Source organism: Periplaneta americana, chromosome 2 (assembly GCF_040183065.1).
Source record: "Periplaneta americana isolate PAMFEO1 chromosome 2, P.americana_PAMFEO1_priV1, whole genome shotgun sequence".
In the NCBI taxonomy this organism is placed as follows: Eukaryota; Metazoa; Arthropoda; class Insecta; order Blattodea; family Blattidae; genus Periplaneta; species Periplaneta americana.
The window spans coordinates 195873554-195891827 of NC_091118.1; the positions used below are offsets into that span (position 1 = coordinate 195873554).

The following is an 18274-nucleotide window of genomic DNA, read 5'->3' on the forward strand; positions in this document are numbered from 1 at the left end:
TTTTTCTTTCCTCCATTACTGTATGTTGTACAATAATTAAAATTGGTACTACAGTAAAGCCCCGTTTATCCGTCACCCTATTAACCGATTGGCGGATTATCCGACTGTCTTTATGTCGCTTTTTTTCCATATACGAAGTACTGTACATTATATCACCACGTTATTTTTTCTAGAGAGGGTTGTTACAAGACTTTACCCTTACACAGTATGGTCTACTATTGGAGTCGTCGTGCTGTATAAGTTCTATGTAAAATGACTTCCTTCCTTTAAACAAAAAAATCGTGCTATGCTAAGTCTGGAGAACGAGAAACTGTGACTCAATTTAGAATACGAGATTCGAGTCTCAAGTGTGTTCAAATTGGAGTCTCAAGTGTGTTCAATTTAATAAAATTCAGGATAAAGTGTATAAAGTATGTAAATCTACGACACGAGACCTCCACTACTCCTATCTTTCCACTGACAGCCATTGCAAGGAGTTTCCTTGCCCCTTAAAAGCACGTCGTTGAAAACATAAACTTAAATCAATGAACTTCTGATCCACTACCTAGCGTGTTCAATACAAGACCAAGGAGGAAATTGCAAAAGTGTAAGCATTATTCACTAAATGTACGAAAATATTTTATGGTACGGATTATCCGATTTTTTCGATTAACCGTTCAGTCCAACCCCTTCATTACTACGGATAATAGAGGTTCTAATGTATGTGTAAAACCCATGTATTGTGGGTCCCTATCATCACGGCATGGCGCGTCCTCAGGTTGCGGATCGAGGAGACAGCCTCCAGTATGGAGGGTAGCTGTGAATATATTGAATAAGCAGTCGCGGACAGCCGATGAGGGGTGGCCCTCCAGCTTGGGGGTTGGGCGAAGGACTAACAACCCATCACCATAAAAAGCGGCTTGTTACGAAATCTTCAAATAAGCCTCGGAATAGGACTGATTCTCGGCACGACCACAGCAAAGGAATAAGGTTTTGAGATTTGGTAGTTGGAATGTTACAAGTCTATATAAAACAGGAGGGGTAACATTAGTAGCATTGTCATAATTAGGAACATTAAATCCAGACGTTTGAGATGGGCAGGGCATGTAGCACGTATGGGCGAATCCAGAAATGCATATAGAGTGTTAGTTGGGAGGCCAGAAGGAAAAAGACCTTTGGGGAGGCTGAGACGTAGATGGGAAGATAATATTAAAATGGATTTGATGGAGGTGGGATATGATGATAGAGACTGGATTAATCTTGCTCAGGATAGGGACCGATGGCGGGCTTATGTGGGGGCGGCAATGAACCTCCGGGTTCCTTAAAAGCCAGTAAGTAAGTATGTTTAAAACACTGTCCTTCTGCTATACGAAAAAAATATTTTTACGATTTAAAAAAATTATTATTTCTTTTTTTTCAAAAATTCAGAACGGTGGCAGTTCACTGTGCAGTGATGAAGCGTTTCCCTCACAACTCATAAACTTGTTAACTGTTTCATGTTCTCTCGCTTTTATTTTATTGCTGAAACTCATGTTTACAATATCATGCTCTTTCAACTACAGTCCTTAATAAAAATATTTGTTTTTATTTTGTGTTAGAAGAAAATATTGATGTGTGACCATTATTTTAAATGAATTTATTTTTTATCAGACAATCTATCAAAGGTAGAGAAGTGATTTTGAATCATATTTTAGATATGGCATGCATAAATAAACACAAAACATTTCATCACAAAATGTTGGATAGTTTTTGAGTTATGTGGGAAACGCTTCATCACTGCACAATGATCTGCCATCATTATGAATTTTGAAAAGAAAAAAAAAATATATATATATATATTTTTTTTTTGTTAATTCCCGATTTACCGCGAAAATCGTCTGTAGCTGCAGTTAGATTGGCAACAGGCCATGACTATTTGGCCAAACACCTGCATAGAATTGGAATATATCAGTCCCCTAACTGCCCATTGTGCAACTCAAACCAAGAAATGGATTCGGAACACCTCAAAATCTGTGCTTCAGTGGCTGGCCATGATAATATCTTTGAAAAATATTGGAGTGCAAGAGGTCAAATGACTTTATTGTCAAATGCCTGGCATTAGAAAACAACAAATATTTTTATAGTAAAAATATTTTTATCATATAGCAAAAGGACAGTGTTTTACACTTACTAATTTTCATTATCGTACAAGATATAGTAACGAAGGAAAAAAAAAGTTGAATATTTCCAAAAGTTTACTGCTGCAAGCTGTACCTAACCCCTTAACGATCTAGAGTCGGGAGTCCAATGCTATTAGTTTAGGTGTTATAATTTCTTTGACGTATACTAACGTCTTTTGTTAAGTAATGTTTATAATAATTTACTAGTAGCTTCCTCATATGTATAAAAAATGATCTCGCACAAAAAATAACATTTGTGCGAGATCGTGCGTATTTGCTTAGTTTCCGCACAAAACCAATCCGCGGAAAGTCTACAATTCCACATTCAGTATTCCCAACCTAACACACGTAACAATTTCCCCTTTTCTTACCGCTAAGTGACATATTGATTTTACTGCTTTAGGCTTTTAACATATTATTTTTAGAGACGTTCAATATAGTAATAATTATAAATTGGAAACTTACCACTGCAATTTCACCTAAATTGCACTGTTAATTATTGTTTTTATATATTTGCAAAAATTAAGTAAACTCTGCAACTCCACTAAAGTTACTGCATTCGTGATGCAAGTAACATTAAGGAAGCCGTGAAAAAATCAACAAGATTCCAGACTCATCATAGACTGGGGGAAAAAAAGACAGACGTATATCACGGCCTGCTGGAGTATAGTAAACACAGAAAACATTTTAAAGCAACTATGTTGAAGATAGATATTTTTGTTTTGCAAATTTGCCGTCATTGAACAGAAACCAAGATGGAGATTTCATTGCAACTAATTAGAAATTCTTCTTTCAGGTATGTAATAAACGATCTTCGCACAAAATAATGTACGATACACGAGCGGTATGTTTGTGTTCATGTTCTCGGAAATTAAAAAAGCTCAACTACGTTTCGCTTTTTCAAACTTTTCCTCGAACATGAAAACTTCAACATTGTAACGCATATTACTATTTTGTTAAAAGTGTGGCTTTGGACTATCTCATTCTCACCCCTTCATTTGTTTATTTCACAACTCAAACAGATCTAAATTATAATTCAGAAGTTAATTAAAATAGTAAAAGGGTTTATTATGACAGATGTGTCACAAATGTTCACTATTACATTATTCGAAGCATTTATAAGAACTAAGTTATTGTGTTTCTCTATTAACTGTCATTCACCACAGAAAACTTCGACGTTTTTCTTAACTTGAAAACCGCTACTTTTCCTACAGCAAATACTCGTCCATAGCAAACATATATAAACGCATAGAGTCTGGTGTCAAACAAGGTACCTAGGTTAGTGTACACAGAGAAATACTAGATCGCATGCCTCGTTTATCTACTCGAGGACGATATGCAAACTGCAAGAAAGTATGTACCGCAGTGAGAACCGATTCTACCGTTCGCATGCAAGAAGATAAGCTTCTTTGAGGGCTCTGAAAATCTGAAATTCAAATTAGGAAGGAAATGAGTTAAAAAAATACAACTTGCATTTCAAACATTATACACAAGTGATGAATATTTCAACAAGTAACAACTGGAAATACATTAGAGCCCTTCACAATGTGGTTCAGTGACTGAATTACTCCACCCGCATTATGATGGAGGCAAACTAAGTTTGAACTTTCCGCAACTCTTTTCAATGTCACAGAAATATAATTACGACGTCCTATTCAACCGTACTTAAAAGTTTATAATTAATTATTTATGAAGTTTTATTATCTACCTCTATTTATAAAATCCAAGTTATATTAATGGAATATCTTCAAGAAGAATGAGGCAACTGTATTGTCACACGGTTGTTCTTAATCCCAGCTTTGTCTCAAATGCATATTTCGAATTATTACATTTTACTGTTTTATATTATACCTATGTTAAATATGATATAATGCTATATTGTATTATACAGAGTGTGCCATAAGTCTAGTGCAGCAGTGGCCAAGCTTATTTACAGACGGGCTAAAAAAATAAATTTATTTACTGGGCCAAAAGTTTTATTATTTAATTCTTCTCCAATATCCAATTCTTAAAACCTGAAAACATACCGGTACATACCAAATTGCCATGAGCTCATGAACAAATTAAAGTTAAACAGATTTTCTGAATAACGAAAAAATTCAAGCGCATTCAAGCGCATCTAAAAAATTCATTTCTAAAAAATGTAAAAAAAAAATAGTAGTCTTAGTCCTCAGTTGTTTAAAACTAGGTTGTTTAGATATATTATAACTGCAAAGAATTATATTATTTTAATGTACCGAAGTACATATGATATTTCCATGCAGATATTCTGCGTCATCATACGATGAAAGAGTAATGGAACGGAGAAAAATTCTCTCCGGCACCGGGATTTGAACCCGGGATTTCAGCTCTACGTGCTGATGGTTGATCAACTAAGCCACACCGGATACAACTTCGACGCCGGTTAGAATCGTTCCACTAGAGGGAACCCAAGAGTTGGAGCTTAATCTGAGACGATTCTAACCGGCGTCGGGGTTGTATCCGGTGTGGCTTAGTGGATAAAGCATCAGCACGTAGAGCTGAAAATCCGGGTTCAAATCCCGGCGCCGGAGATAATTTTTCTCCGTTCCATTACTCTTTCATTGCAAAGAATTAGTTTTTAGGTATAATTTTTATTTATTATTATTATTATTACTATTATGAGTATTATTATTATTATTATTATTATTATTTTACACAATCATTGCTTTATTTTTCCATTAACACTTATATCTAGGTAATTGTCAGTTAAGGGTGTTTGAAAATAAGGTGCTTAGGAAAATATTTGGGGCTAAGCGGGATGAAGTTACAGGAGAATGGAGAAAGTTACACAACACAGAACTGCACGCATTGTATTCTTCACCTGACATAATTAAGAACATTAAATCCAGACGTTTGAAATGGGCAGGGCATGTAGCACGTATGGGCGAATCCGGAAATGCATATAGAGTGTTAATTGGGAGACCGGAGGGAAAAAGGCTTTAGGGAGGCCGAGACGTAGATGGGAGGATAATATTAAAATGGATTTGAGGGAGGTGGGGTATGATGATAGAGACTGGATTAATCTTGCACAGGATAGGGACCGCTGGAGGGCTTATGAGAGGGCGGCAATGAACCTTCGGGTTCCTTAAAAGCCATTTGTATGTATGTATGTATGTATGTATGTATGTATGTATGTATGTATGTATGTATGTATGTATGTATGTATATATGTAATTGTCATTGTCTCAATGTAACACGTGCTGTGCTGATCATACTAATTATATTATTCCTTTAGTTGTGAGATTATATTCATATATATATATATATATATATATATATATATATATATATATTAATTCTTTTTTTTTAAGTTAATACTGTATACTAGATGTATTTTCCCGTTTGTGATTATGTATTCAGTCTCTTTTTTATCATTTATTTATTTTGTTATTATTATTATTATTATTATTATTATTATTATTATTATTATTATTATTATTATTATTATAAAGTTAATACTGATTGTGTATATGTATTCAATCTCTCTTTTTTTAGTTAATTATGTTTATTATTATTTTTAAGTTAATATTTGTATACCGGTAATTTTTTTCTGTGTGTGATTTGATCCTGGTTGAGTGGAAGAGAAGGCCTGATGGCCTTAACTCTGCCAGGGAAAATAAAACTATTATTATTATTATTATTATTATTATTATTATTATTATATACGGGCCTATAATTATACTTGCACAACCGTTCATCTTTGAACACTCGACATAAAGCCACCGGCATAGCTCAGTCGGCTAAGCCGTTTGCCTGCCGATACGGAATTGCGCTCGGGCGCAGTTCGATTCCCGTTTGGGTTGGGTTTTTCCCGAGGTTTTCTCCAACCGTAAGGCAGATGTCAGGTAATCTATGTCGAATCCTCGGCCTCATCTCACCGAATATCATCTCGCTATCACCAATCCCATCGACGCTAAATAACCTCGTAGTTGGTACAGCGTCGTTAAATAACACTCGTCATTCCGCGTCTACTTTCCGTTTATGTTAGAACCAGTAGCCATTGTTTCGAAATCACATAGTGTATATAAATTGGACATAAGACTATGTTTACATGCAAGCGAGTTAACTAGATGTCAAGTACTGAAACAGAAGCTGGTTTGGCATTCTGATGGAATGGTTCAAGAGGAAGGATGTCAGGCGGAAACACAACGGAACTCAACCACAAAGCCGCGTGTACCATTGAAATGGAAGCAATACTACAAGGATGTAGTCTTTACCGGAGCGAGGGTTAACCATCAGTAAATCCTGTTATTTTTGACAGACTATGAAGGGTGAAATTTGTCCTTAACTTAAAGTTAACTTCGCATCTTATCAACTTCTGTCTAATATTAATAATAATATGAATAATAATAATAATAATAATAATAATAATAATAATAATAATAATAATAATAATACCTACTTACAAATGGCTTTCAAGGAACCCGAAGGTTCATTGCCGCCCTCACATAAGCCCGCCATCGGTCCCTATCCTGTGCAAGATTAATCCACTCTCTATCATCATATGCCATCTCCCTCAAATCCATTTTAATATTATCCTCCCATCTACGTCTCGGCCTCCCCAAACGTCTTTTCCCGTCTGCCATCCCAACTAACACTCCATATGCATTTGTGGATTCGCCCATACGTGTTACATGCCCTGCCCATCTCAAACGTCTGGATTTAATGTTCCTAATTATGTCAGGTGAAGAATACAATGCGTGCAGCTCTGCGTTGTGTAACTTTCTCCATTCTCCTGTAACTTCATCCCTCTTAGCCCCAGTTTCCTAAGAACCTTATTCTCAAACACCCTTAATCTCTGTTCCTCTCTCAAAGTGAGAGTCCAAGTTTCACAACCATAAAGAACAACAGGTAATATAACTGTTTTATAAATTCTTTCAGATTTTTTGACAGCATACTAGATGACAAAAGCTTCTCAACCGAATAATAACAGGCATTTCCCATATTTATTCTGCGTTTAATTTCCTCCCGAGTGTCATTTATATTTGTTACTGTTGCTCCAAGATATTTGAATTTTTCCACCTCTTCGAAGGATAAATCTCTAATTTTTATATTTCCATTTCGTACAATATTCTGGTCACGAGACATAATCATATACTTTGTCTTCGGGATTTAGTTCCAAACCTACCGCTTTATTTGCTTCAAGTAAAATTTCCGTGTTTTCCCTAATCGTTTGTGGATTTTCTCCTATTATTATTATTATTATTATTATTATTATTATTATTATTATTATATTATTATTATTATTATTGTGAATATTGTTCTCAAAGTAACATAAAAGTGGTTTGAATCTTAAGTTTTCGGCTCTTGTTTTCAAATTATCTGAGAGGAGTATTTACATAAACGCGATTGATCCGATAAAACGTAATGTTTCCATCTCTGATGCTATCGTATTCCCAACACTATCACACTCTAATCGCCGTGGGATTAGAAGCAACAGTGATTCTTTTTTTTCTTCATGATTTGGAGAGTTTAAGCTGCAATTGAACTCTGAAATAAAACCCGTCAAGTTCACTTTCAGTTGTAACTGAATTTGAAACGGATTTATATTCTTTGAAGGGCTCTACATCGAGGTACTAGCTCCATTCGCTTCTAACTTAATTTTCCCTTTCGAGTAGATTTTGAAGTCCGATACAGAGCCTTCCAGAGAACATGACACATCTGAAACTCAGATACGATTGGAGATGGACATAAACGAGTTTCGTTTTAGAGCTCCTCAATTATTTATTACGTTTGTGCCCTGGAATGTGCCACTCTTAAACAATCGATTCATTTTATAATATTTATTACTTGAGAGTTAAGAATTATTAACAGTCATACAGAATATAAAATTAGTATGGTCAAAAAACTCAGTTAAACATTGGAATTCTGGAATTTAAAGAATCATCGCTGGAAATGCATTCTTGCAGCTATTTGTCTTATAGCTAGCTGCATATGTTTTTTTACTGCTATAGCTGTTTTTTATTATTGTTGCAGCTTTTTTTTTCGATTGTTGCATGTTTTTTCTTATTTTCAGTTGTTTTTATTGTTGCATATTTTTTTCTTATTGTTTCAGCTGTTTTTCTTATTGCTGTAGCTGTTTTTATTATTGTTGCAGCTATTTTTCTGATTGTTGCATGTTTTTCTTATTTTTCAGCTGTTTTTAGTGTTGCATATGTTTTTTTTATTGTTGAAGCTATTTTTTTTATTTCTGTAGTTGTTTTATTATTGTTGCATGTTTTTCGTATTTTTCAGCTGTTTTTGTTGTTGCATATGTTTTTCTTATTGTTGAAGCTGTTTTTCTCATTGTTGTAGCTGTGTTTATTATTGTTGCAACTATTTTTCTGAATGTCGCATATTTTTTTCTTATTTTTGAAGCTGTTTTTCTTATTTCTGTAGTTGTTTTATTATTGTTGCATGTTTTTCGTATTTTTCAGCTGTTTTTGTTGTTGCATATGTTTTTCTTATTGTTGAAGCTGTTTTTCTCGTTGTAGCTGTGTTTATTATTGTTGCAGCTATTTTTCTGAATGTCGCATATTTTTTTCTTATTTTTGAAGCTGTTTTTCTTATTTCTGTAGTTGTTTTATTATTGTTGCATGTTTTTCGTATTTTTCAGCTGTTTTTGTTGTTGCATATGTTTTTCTTATTGTTGAAGCTGTTTTTCTCATTGTTGTAGCTGTGTTTATTATTGTTGCAGCTATTTTTCTGAATGTCGCATATTTTTTTCTTATTTTTGAAGCTGTTTTTCTTATTTCTGTAGTTGTTTTATTATTGTTGCATGTTTTTCGTATTTTTCAGCTGTTTTTGTTGTTGCATATGTTTTTCTTATTGTTGAAGCTGTTTTTCTCATTGTTGTAGCTGTGTTTATTATTGTTGTAGCTATTTTTCTGATTGTCGCATGTTTTTCTTATTTTTACAGTGTTTTTATTGTTGCATATGTTTTTCTTATTGTTGCAGCTATTTTTCTTGATTTTTGCACTTGTTCTTCTCATTGTTGCAGTTGTTTTTCCGAGTGTTACAGCTCCTTTTATTTTTCTCAATTGTTTTATTAATTGTTGCAGCTGTTTCTCAGATTAGGAATATGACACTGTTTGTGGATTCGAGGAAGCATTTTATTGGTTTATTTTTCTTTCCGAAAATTAATTTTCTACACATTTATAATCACTCATCCCTCTATATTTCCTTACGGTCTAATCTTCATGCCTTGGAATAGCGATATGGAATGATTGCTGATTCGAGCCCTCATGAAGATAGAAATTATCTCATGAAATTTCAGCCAGTGTATGGGATCACTGCTCACTCAGCATCGTGATTGATTTGCGGAACTACATTAAGTAGCTATAATGCCTGGTTACTGTTGCTCCAAGATATTTGAATTTTTTCCACCTCTTCGAAGGATAAATCTCTAATTTTTATAGTTCCATTTCGTACAATATTTTGTCACGAGACATAATCATATACTTAGTCTTTTCGGGATTTACTTCCAACCCTATCGCTTTACTTGCTTCAACTAGAATTTCCATGTTTTCCCTAATCGTTTGTGGATTTTCTCCTAACATATTCAAGTCATCCGCATAGACAAGAAGCTGATGTAACCCGTTCAATTCCAAACCCTCTGTGTTATCCTGAACTTTCCTAATGGCATATTCTAGAGCGAAGTTAAAAAGTAGAGGTGACAATGCATGTCCCTGCTTTAGCAGTGAATTGGAAAAGCATCAGATAAAAACTGGCCTATACGGACTCTGCTGTAAGTTTCACTAAGACACATTTTAATTAATCGAACTAGTTTCTTGGGAATACCAAATTCAATAAGAATAGTATATAAAACTTCTCTCTTAACCGAGTCATACGCCTTTTTGAAATCTATGAATAACTGACGTACTGTACCCTTATATTCCCATTTTTTCTCCAATATCTGTCGAATACAAAAAAATCTGATCAATAGTCGATCTATTACGCCTAAAACCACACTGATGATCCCCAATAATTTAATCTATATTTGTAGTTAATCTTCTCAAAAGGATTTCGAAAAAATTTTACACGACGTCAATAAAAGTAATATTCCTCGAAAGTTACTACAGTTATTCTTGTCGCCCTTCTTAAAAATAGGTACGATTATGGACTCCTTCCATTGTTCTGGTACAATTTCCTTTTCCCAAATTGCAAGTACAAGTTTATAAATTTCGCTAGATAACGCGCTTCCACCTTCTTGTAATGTAATTTTCTAGTAAAAAATAAAAAATGTGTCTGTACGAAGCAACTAAGGAGTTCACAGCACATTTTTAGCTTCATAATACTTGCCAATTAAAGAAATGATACTTCTGAATGGTTCATTCCCTATTTGTATTATTCTTTTACCTTTAAACTAAAGAAAAAACGTACTTTTACAAACAACTTTGAATTGGTGTAACTCTGAAAATATTGAGAATAGGAACTATGTTTATATGACTTTTTTGCTCAAAAGTCTTCAGAAATAAGCTTCGTAAAGGACTGTAAATCCTCGTGAATCACCCTGTATATAAATCGAAAAATTCTTATTATGCAAACTTCCGATTGGGACATCGCAAGGACAATCTCTCAAAATTTTGTCCACATCCCGCTCGAATGCCTGCGCCAACTGGAGACCTTGGCCAGAACAGTAACCATGCCAACACCGCAGAAGAAATTTGCTTGCATGTTGCGGCTAACCGAGTTAGAAGTCAATTGCGGTTGTTAGAAGGCAATATGGGCGTGAACCTCAATCACGGAAAAGCATCCTTCTCTGGAACAACAATTTGAGGACTGGAGGAAGTCTGTTCCTTTTATTAGCCTATAGATTAGCTTTCATGCAGACATTCTATATTATGGACATGAATGAGAAAGATTTAATTCTAAAATTCGCCAATATAATAAAAATAAAATAATAATAATAATAATAATAATAATAATAATAATAATAATAATGGTAATAATAATAGTAATAATAATAATAAATCCAAAAAAGAGCAAAGCTCCTCCTTGTCAACCATTTTCTAAAATAAACTCATGACGAAGTGCTATCTCCGATTTAATTTGTTATTGTTTATGTTAGTTTCCGACATTATCACTTCCAGGAAAAATGGACGTTACTGATAAGGCATGCGTAAATGCACAACTTCTTGCAAATTTTGCACTCCGTTTGCAACACTGCTCCTGTTAGAACTACAGTTTACTCTGGGGATTCGCTAATAGTCGTAGCATTTTCGTAGGGTATTACTATAAGAGAAATTATATTAACTTTATCCTCATGTCGCATGCATTAAAATTTTCTACAAAATCTGTACACTTATATCTATGAAAACAAAGTATGATAAAACATATCATTGATAACAACTTGTGTGTATGCGTGCGTGGTTGTGCGTTTCTTTCCATTTTTCTTCATATTGCAACCATTCACAACAAAGACTGTCTCTATATGTAATCATAATTTGTTTTGATTACAAATAAATTTCAATAATAAACGTAAAGATTACAAAAATGCATTTTATAATTTAGTGTCAATTTGCATTTCGTCGCGTACTTACAGGAGGTATAATATAAAAAAATGCATAAATTACATCCTTGCCGAAGAAAATGAAACTGTAAATGTCTTGCATCCAGACGAATAACTTAATCTCTAAAGTGTCAGTGTAAATATGATCACTTATTTCCAGTAGGGGTTATCTTATAAAGTTCACAAGCAACATCTTATCCGACGGGAATATTGAGAAACTTTTCTTCAAAATAAACAAATCGGTAATTACATTATGTATGTATGTATGTATGTATGTATGTATGTATGTATGTATGTATGTATGTATGTATGTATGTATGTATGTTTATCTGTGACATCTTCAAAACATGAACATTTTCACTGCTTCCAGATATTTTCTTCTTTACGTATTTCATGACAATCAATAACCATAACTGAACTCTGCAAACTAATTATGGTTAAAATGAACTACCAACAGACAAATTGGTAGCAATATCTCTTTAGAAGTTTACAGGAAACATTCCTACAGAAGGAAATTTAGTAGGAGAATTTTGTTCAATACGAAGATATAATCAATAAAATTGATAATTACTTGATTCTATGTAGTGTAGTTGTATGTGTAGATTTTTGTTCAATATGAAGATATCAACAATTGATAATTACATGATTCTATGTAGTGTAGTTACATGTGTAGATTTTTGTTCAATATAAAGATATCAACAATTGCTATTACTTGATTCGATGTAGTGTAGTTATATGTGTAGATTTTTGTTCAATATAAAGATATCAACAATTGCTATTACTTGATTCGATGTAGTGTAGTTATATGTGTAGGTTTTTGTTCAATATAAAGATATCAACAATTGCTATTACTTGATTCGATGTAGTGTAGTTATATGTGTAGATTTTTGTTCAATATAAAGATATCAACAATTGCTATTACTTGATTCGATGTAGTGTAGTTATATGTGTAGATTTTTGTTCAATATAAAGATATCAACAATTGCTATTACTTGATTCGATGTAGTGTAGTTATATGTGTAGGTTTTTGTTCAATATAAAGATATCAACAATTGATAATTACTTTATTCCATGTAGTGTAGTTATATGTGTAGCTTTTTGTTCACTATAAAGATATCAACAATTGCTATTACTTGATTCTATCTATTATAGTTATATGTGTATTTGGGTAACTTCATAAAAAGGTAAACATTTTCACTGATTATTATTCCTAAATTTCCAAATATTTTCATCTATATGTATTTTATAGTAAATACAACTACTAATGTATATAAGCAAAATCTGTAAACAAATTTTGGATAAAATAAATTACATCCTACCCGAAGGAAATACGTTAAGAGATTTTTCTTCCATAAAGAATCAACAATTGCTAGTTAGGTCCACTTGATTCTATGTAGTGTAAGTATGTGTCTCTTTGGGTAACTTATTCAAAACGCTAACATTTTCCAGAATATTATTCCTAAATTTTCAAATGATTACTTCTTTACGTATTTCACGGTAAATATAACCATAAATTAACTATGTTGATAACCAAAATCTGTAAACAAATTATAGATAAAATGAAGAACTAACTAGTGCCAATATCCCTTTAGAAGTTCACACTAAACATCCTAGCCAAAGGAAATATATTAAGAATTTTTTCTTCAATATAAAGATATCAACAACTGCTAACTGTTTGAGTCTATGTAATGGACATGTGTCTTTGGGTAACTTCTTCAAAACGTGAGCACATTCACTGAGTATTATTTCTAAATTTCCAAATGTTTTCTTCTTTTTGTATTTCATGGCAAATATAATCATAAATTAACTGCAAATGTAGACAACTAAAATCTGTAAACAAATTATGGATAAAATGAACTACCAAAAGATAAATTAGTGTCAAAATCTCTTTAGAAGTCCGCGTTAAATATCCTTGCCAAAAGAAATATAGACTAGGAATATTAACAGATATTTCTTGAATGTGAAGATATTATAAATTAAGTAGATAATTTAATTCTGTAAACAAATTATGGATAAAATGAACTACCACCAGATAAATTAGTGTCAAAATCTCTTTAGAAGTCCGCGTTAAATATCCTTGCCAAAAGAAATATAGACTAGGAATGTTAACAGATATTTCATGAATGTGAAGATATCATAAATTAAGTAGATAATTTAATTCTATAAACAAATTATGGGTAAAATGAACTACCACTAGATAAATCAGTGTCAATATCTCTTTAAAAGTCAGCGTTAAATATCCTTGCCAAAAGAAATATAGACTAGGCCTATTAACATATATTTCTTGAATGTGAAGATATCATAAATTAAGTAAGTAATTTAATTCTGTAAACAAGTTAGGGATAAAGTGAACTACCACCTGATAAATTAGTGTCAATATCTCTTTAAAATCAGCGTTAAATATCCTTGCCAAAAGAAATAAAGACTAGGCCTATTAACAGATATTTCTTGAACGTGAAGATATAATAAATGAAGTAAATAATTTAATTCTGTAAACAAAAAAATATGGATAAAATGATCTATCAACAGATGATAAATTAGTATCAATATCTCTTTAGAAGTCCGCGGTAAATATCCTTCCCAAAAGAAATATAGACTACGCTTATTAACAGATATTTCTTGAATGTGAAGATATCATAAATTAAGTAGATAACTTAATTCTGTAAACAAATTATGGATAAAATGAACTACCACCAGATAAATTAGTGTCAATATCTCTTTAAAAGTCCGCGTTAAATATCCTTGCCAAAAGAAATATAGACTAGGCCTATTAACAGATATTTCTTGAATGTGAAGATATCATAAATTAAGTAGATAATTTAATTCTGTAAACAAATTATGGATAAAATGAACTACCACCTGATAAATTAGTGTCAATATCTCTTTAAAAGTCCGTGTTAAATATCTTTGCCAAAAGAAATATAGACTAGGTCTATTCACAGATATTTCTTGAATGTGAAGATATCATAAATTAAGTAGATAACTTAATTCTGGAAACAAATTATGGATAAAATGAACTACCACCAGATAAATTAGTGTCAATATCTCTTTAAAATCCGCGTTAAATATCCTTGCCAAAAGAAATACAGACTAGACCTATTAAGAGATATTTCTTGAATGTGAAGATATCATAAATTAAGTAAATAATTTAATTCTGAAAACAAATTATGGATAAAATGAACTACCACCAGATAAATTAGTGTCAATAGCTCTTTAAAAGTCCGCGTTAAATATCCTTGCCAAAATAAATATAGACTAGGCCTATTAACAGATATTTCTTGAATGTGAAGATATCAAAAATTAAGTAGATAATTTAATTCTGTAAACAAATTATGGATAAAATGAACTACCACCTGATAAATTAGTGTCAATATCTCTTTAAAATCCGCGTTAAATATCCTTGCCAAAAGAAATACAGACTAGACCTATTAAGAGATATTTCTTGAATGTGAAGATATCATAAATTAAGTAAATAATTTAATTCTGGAAACAAATTATGGATAAAATGAACTACCACCAGATAAATTAGTGTCAATATCTCTTTAAAATCCGCGTTAAATATCCTTGCCAAAAGAAATACAGACTAGACCTATTAAGAGATATTTCTTGAATGTGAAGATATCATAAATTAAGCAGATAATTTAATTCTGTAAACAAATTATGGATAAAATGAACTACCACCAGATAAATTAGTGTCGATATCTCTTTAAAATCCGCGTTAAATATCCTTGCGAAAAGAAGTACAGACTAGACCTATTAAGAGATATTTCTTGAATGTGAAGTTATCATAAATTAAGTAAATAATTTAATTCTGTAAACAAATTGTGGATAAAATGAACTACCACCAGATAAATTAGTGTCAATATCTCTTTAAAATCCGCGTTAAATATCCTTGCCAAAAGAAATACAGACTAGACCTATTAAGAGATATTTCTTGAGTGTAAAGATATCATAAATTAAGTAGATAACTTAATTCTGTAAACAAATTATGGATAAAATTAACTACAATCTGTGATGTCACTCACCGTGCCGGGGCACTGCATGTCCTGCAAGTCGCACACGCCGCCTGGCCGCGCCTGCAGGTTCGTCTTCCTCCTGCGTACAGAGAGGGCAGACATGTTAGCGCGCTGCCACACACTGACTGACACTTCCAACAGCGTCAGGTACACTTCAGTGCTGCCGCCAACGTCACGGCCTACTGTGTGACGCTCGAGCATCTTGTGACGTATCCGAGGATATGCAGTCGTCAAGATCTTATCATTTCCTAGTTCCTTTTATCAGAGCTTACTTACAACAGAGCGAGGTGGTATTTATAACTGGTCGGAAAGAACAAACCTACCTTGGTGGTTTTCGTTTTACCTGCCGGGACAAATTCCGCTAAATTTTATTATACCCAAATTGTTTGTTTGTTTGTTTGTTTAATACTTATTTCCCGCTTTTCATTTCTACTAAATTATTAGGTCGTCTTGTAAGTATTGTCGAAGGGGGTTAAGAACAAAAGACCACATATGAAGGGTTCAGAGGCATAGTGGGCCAAACGCCATGCATTAAAACTGAGAAAGCAAGAGTTAAAGTGAAGTGAATACCATATTTTAATAAAGATTGACATATCATTTACTTTCATTGTGCGTTCTTTACATTACTTGCTGTATGTTTAATTAAATTATGGTATTAATTTAATTTTAGCCCTTGCTTTTACGTTTTTAATATATGGCGTTTGGCCTAGTATGGCTCTGAATACCATAGTTTAATGAAGATCGACATATAATTTAATTTTAATGTGCATACTTTATATTACTTGCTATATTTAGATTTAGATTTTAGATTTAGATTTATTTAATAATAACATATACCTACATAAAAACGTTACATTAAAATACTCCGAAAGAGCAAAGCTCGTGTTCGGGAACAGTTCCGTTTCATAGATATACATACTTTGTAGACAAAATACTTGAGAAAAAAAGCTCACATAAAGATGATAATAAAATTAGTAAATAATAATACTAGTAATAACTGAGTGAAAAAAGAGACGATGTTGAGATTGGTGGATTAACATTCAATTATTATTAGTAGTATAATTAGTGCAGGTCATGTTGATATAGTAACCAAGATAAAATAGAAAAATACACTTAGGATAGAAATAAACTTGTTTTACAATACATGGTACATAATATATATACAGGGAAGTCTGTCATATAAATTTTTTAATTCTGGATCTGAAAATTTCATTGCTTAAAGTAGTCAATTCTGGATGAAATTTTATTATCGAATTATACAGACGTGGACCATAATTTGTACTGTGTAGTAAAGCAGCAGATGTGAAACATTTAGGTTCAACTAATTTAAGAATTTCTTTTCGTCTTGTATTATGAGCATGTGGCTGAGCTACAAATTTCATTCTATTTTTATGATAGAATTTCATTAAAGAGTATTTATAAATTTGGTCAATTCTAAAAACATTCAACTCGGAATGGAACAAATTTGTTGGATAATCCAGTCGCCTTTTCAAACAAATTTTGATTATACGTTTTTGCAACATAATTAGAGGAAAAAGAGCAGTTTTTGTAATACCTCCCCATCCAGTTATACCATATTGGATAACAGATTCAACTATAGGCAAATAAACCAAACGTAATACCCTACATGAGTATATGTTTCATTAAATTATGGTATCCACTTAATTTTAACACTTGCTTTTTATGTTTTTAACGTATGGTGCTTGGCCAAGTATGGCTCTGAATACCATAGTTTAATGAAGATCGACATATCATTTAATTTTAATGTGCATACTTTATATTACTTGCTATATGTTTCATTAAACTATGACATTCACTTAATTTTAACCCTTGCTTTTTATGTTTTTAACGTATGGTGCTTGGCCAAGTACGGCTCTGAATACCATAGTTTAATGAAGATTGACGTATCATTTAATTTTAATGTGCATACTTTATATTACTTGCTATATGTTTCATTAAGTTATGGTATTCACTTAATTTTAACCCTTGCTTTTTATGTTTTTAATATATGGTGCTTGGCCCACTATGGCTCTGAATACCATAGTTTAATGAAGATTGACGTATCATTTAATTTTAATGTGCATACTTTATATTACTTGCTATATGTTTCATTAAACTATGGTATTCACTTAATTTTAACCCCTGTTTTTTACGTTTTTAATGTATGGCGCTTGGCCCACTATGGCTCTGAATACCATAGTTTAATGAAGATTGACGTATCATTTAATTTTAATGTGCATACTTTATATTACTTGCTATATGTTTCATTAAACTATGGTATTCACTTAATTTTAACCCTTGCTTTTTATGTTTTTAATATATGGTGCTTGGCCCAGTATGGCTCTGAATACCATAGTTTAATGAAGATCGACATATCATTTAATTTTAATGTGCATACTTTATATTACTTGCTATATGTTTCATTAAGTTGTGGTATTCACTTAATTTTAACCCTTGCTTTTTATGTTTTTAATATATGGTGCTTGGCCCAGTATGGCTCTGAATACCATAGTTTAATGAAGATCGACACATCATTTAATTTTAATGTGCATACTTTATATTACTTGCTATATGTTTCATTAAGTTATGGTATTCACTTAATTTTAACC

General features: G+C 32.3%; 1 protein-coding gene across 5 annotated transcripts in view; it reads right to left on the reverse strand.

Moving 5' to 3' along the window:
* LOC138694994 (inositol 1,4,5-triphosphate receptor associated 1-like) overlaps positions 1 to 18274 on the reverse strand; it is a 383890-nt gene that overhangs the window by 258005 nt on the left and 107611 nt on the right. For all 5 annotated transcript variants that reach the window (XR_011331033.1, XM_069819250.1, XM_069819251.1 and 2 more), the window contains exon 2: positions 15675 to 15744. Coding sequence is in view for 4 of the 5 variants with exons in the window: in XM_069819250.1 (XP_069675351.1) it covers positions 15675 to 15692 (18 nt within the window). In the remaining variant the exon portion in view is untranslated. The remainder of the gene's footprint in view (positions 1 to 15674; positions 15745 to 18274) is intronic.